The sequence below is a fragment of the Perkinsus marinus genome (assembly GCF_000006405.1).
Source record: "Perkinsus marinus ATCC 50983 genomic scaffold scf_1104296928246, whole genome shotgun sequence".
Lineage (NCBI taxonomy): Eukaryota > Perkinsozoa > Perkinsida > Perkinsidae > Perkinsus > Perkinsus marinus.
Genome location: NW_003216884.1, coordinates 1 through 1544, shown reverse-complemented (window position 1 = coordinate 1544; position 1544 = coordinate 1). Strand labels below are relative to the sequence as shown.

The window sequence follows — 1544 nt, the reverse complement described above, 5'->3', positions numbered from 1 at the left end:
GGTTTATATGATTTTCATCTTTTCAGGAGCAACCCGTTTGAGGATGTGAACCCCTTTGGGGTAGGTTGGATCTGACGTTTGCTGGGTGCATTCTACTTCAGGGCGCCTGGGGTGGGTCCGAGGACGTTGATGCTGCAGAGGATATTCCAGGGGAGGTCGGTGGTTGGGGAGGCGACTCGCTAGCTGGGGATAATAGTGGCTTGGGTGAGGGCGACTCTGGGGAGGAGCCAACTGCTTGGGGTGAAGACTCTCGTCCTGGAGATGGTGAGGAAACATCGGATTCATGGGTGGAAGACCCCCCGGTAGCCCCCGATAGTTCGATGTCGAACCCCTTTGGTGGTGAGGGAGGAGGAGGAGGAGATGGATCGGATAATGCTGCCGACAGGCCTCCGGAAGGTGCCAGTGGGAACCCCTCCGGGAATGCTGACGTTAGCCCCTTTGGGAGTGCTGACGCTAGCCCCTTTGGGAGTGCTGACGCTAACCCGCTCGGCGGTGCCGATGCTAATCCGTTTGGGGGTGCTGGTGAAGACTCCTCTAACAGTGCTGGTAGAGATGCCCTTGGTAGCCCCAATGGAGCCTTAGACGGTGCATCCCGTGGCGTCTTAGATGGAGTCGTTAGTGGTCAGGACGGATACCCTCTCAGCCGTGCAGGCGGAGGTTCCCCCGCGGTTGGAGGCTTCCGTGGTAGCCCAGGGGAAGCATTGGATTCTGGCGGTGTTCTAGATGGACCACGGCGCGATAGTCTGGACTCTCTTGATGGTCCTGGCAGTACTGATAGACCCACGAGCACTACGTCTGCTCGGCCGACTGCGTTAGCAGGCCTACCTGCTAACGTGGGCATCGTCCATTCGCTTCCAACTCGTGCCCCTAGCGGATCCCCGGGTTCGGGCATGAACCCGGGGACAAGAGCATCTCCTGAGGGCAGGCCCAAGAGGGACTTGAGGACCCCACTGGCTGAGAATTACCGTTTCACTGATAAGAGTCTCAACCCCTCATTGGGCGAAGAGCTGGAGTTTGCCCCCGACCCTTGGAGCGATGGTATGGGTGGAGTTACTCGTAAAGATGCAGGAATGATAGCCACAGGTAACGGTAACTGGATTTGAGCGAAGTGAGGTACGGCTGTTATCGCAGGACTTGGCAACCTCCAGCAACAGAGCAGTGGAGGGTATGATCAAAGGAGTCGGGGAATATTGGTAAGATGAGATGGGCTTGGTTGGTGTCTTCGGCGGCTTTGGTTGAAAGTGTGGTTATAGGGCCCTAATGAGGCCCTGGTGTCGTTCAACAACCCTAGCTTCCCAAGCGCGGCTTATCTGAGTGTATTTGATACAGCGAAAGGGCACGAGGATGGGATCTTTAGGGTAGGTGAAGTGGTCAGATTGGAGTGGTATTAGATTGTGGTAGGAGTCTCGTCGTTGGAGGGGTCAACATCATGATGGGCCGCGAGACCTCCGCTGTAGAAGAAACCAGTCGCCACATACCGCGGGGTACACTGCTCCGGCAGAGCTCCATTGTCGTGGTCCTGAGGGGCGCTGTTCGGTGGCTCG

The 1544-nt window shown here is 57.1% G+C and overlaps 1 protein-coding gene across 1 annotated transcript; it reads left to right on the top strand.

Moving 5' to 3' along the window:
* Positions 1-320: 320 nt before the first annotated feature.
* Pmar_PMAR012800 (conserved hypothetical protein) lies at positions 321-1358 on the top strand (the record flags this gene model as incomplete). Its single annotated transcript, XM_002788374.1, has 3 exons — positions 321-1083; positions 1132-1193; positions 1254-1358. Coding segments are annotated over 3 exons (930 nt in total), but the record flags the coding sequence as incomplete, so codon positions are not given.
* Positions 1359-1544: the final 186 nt, after the last annotated feature.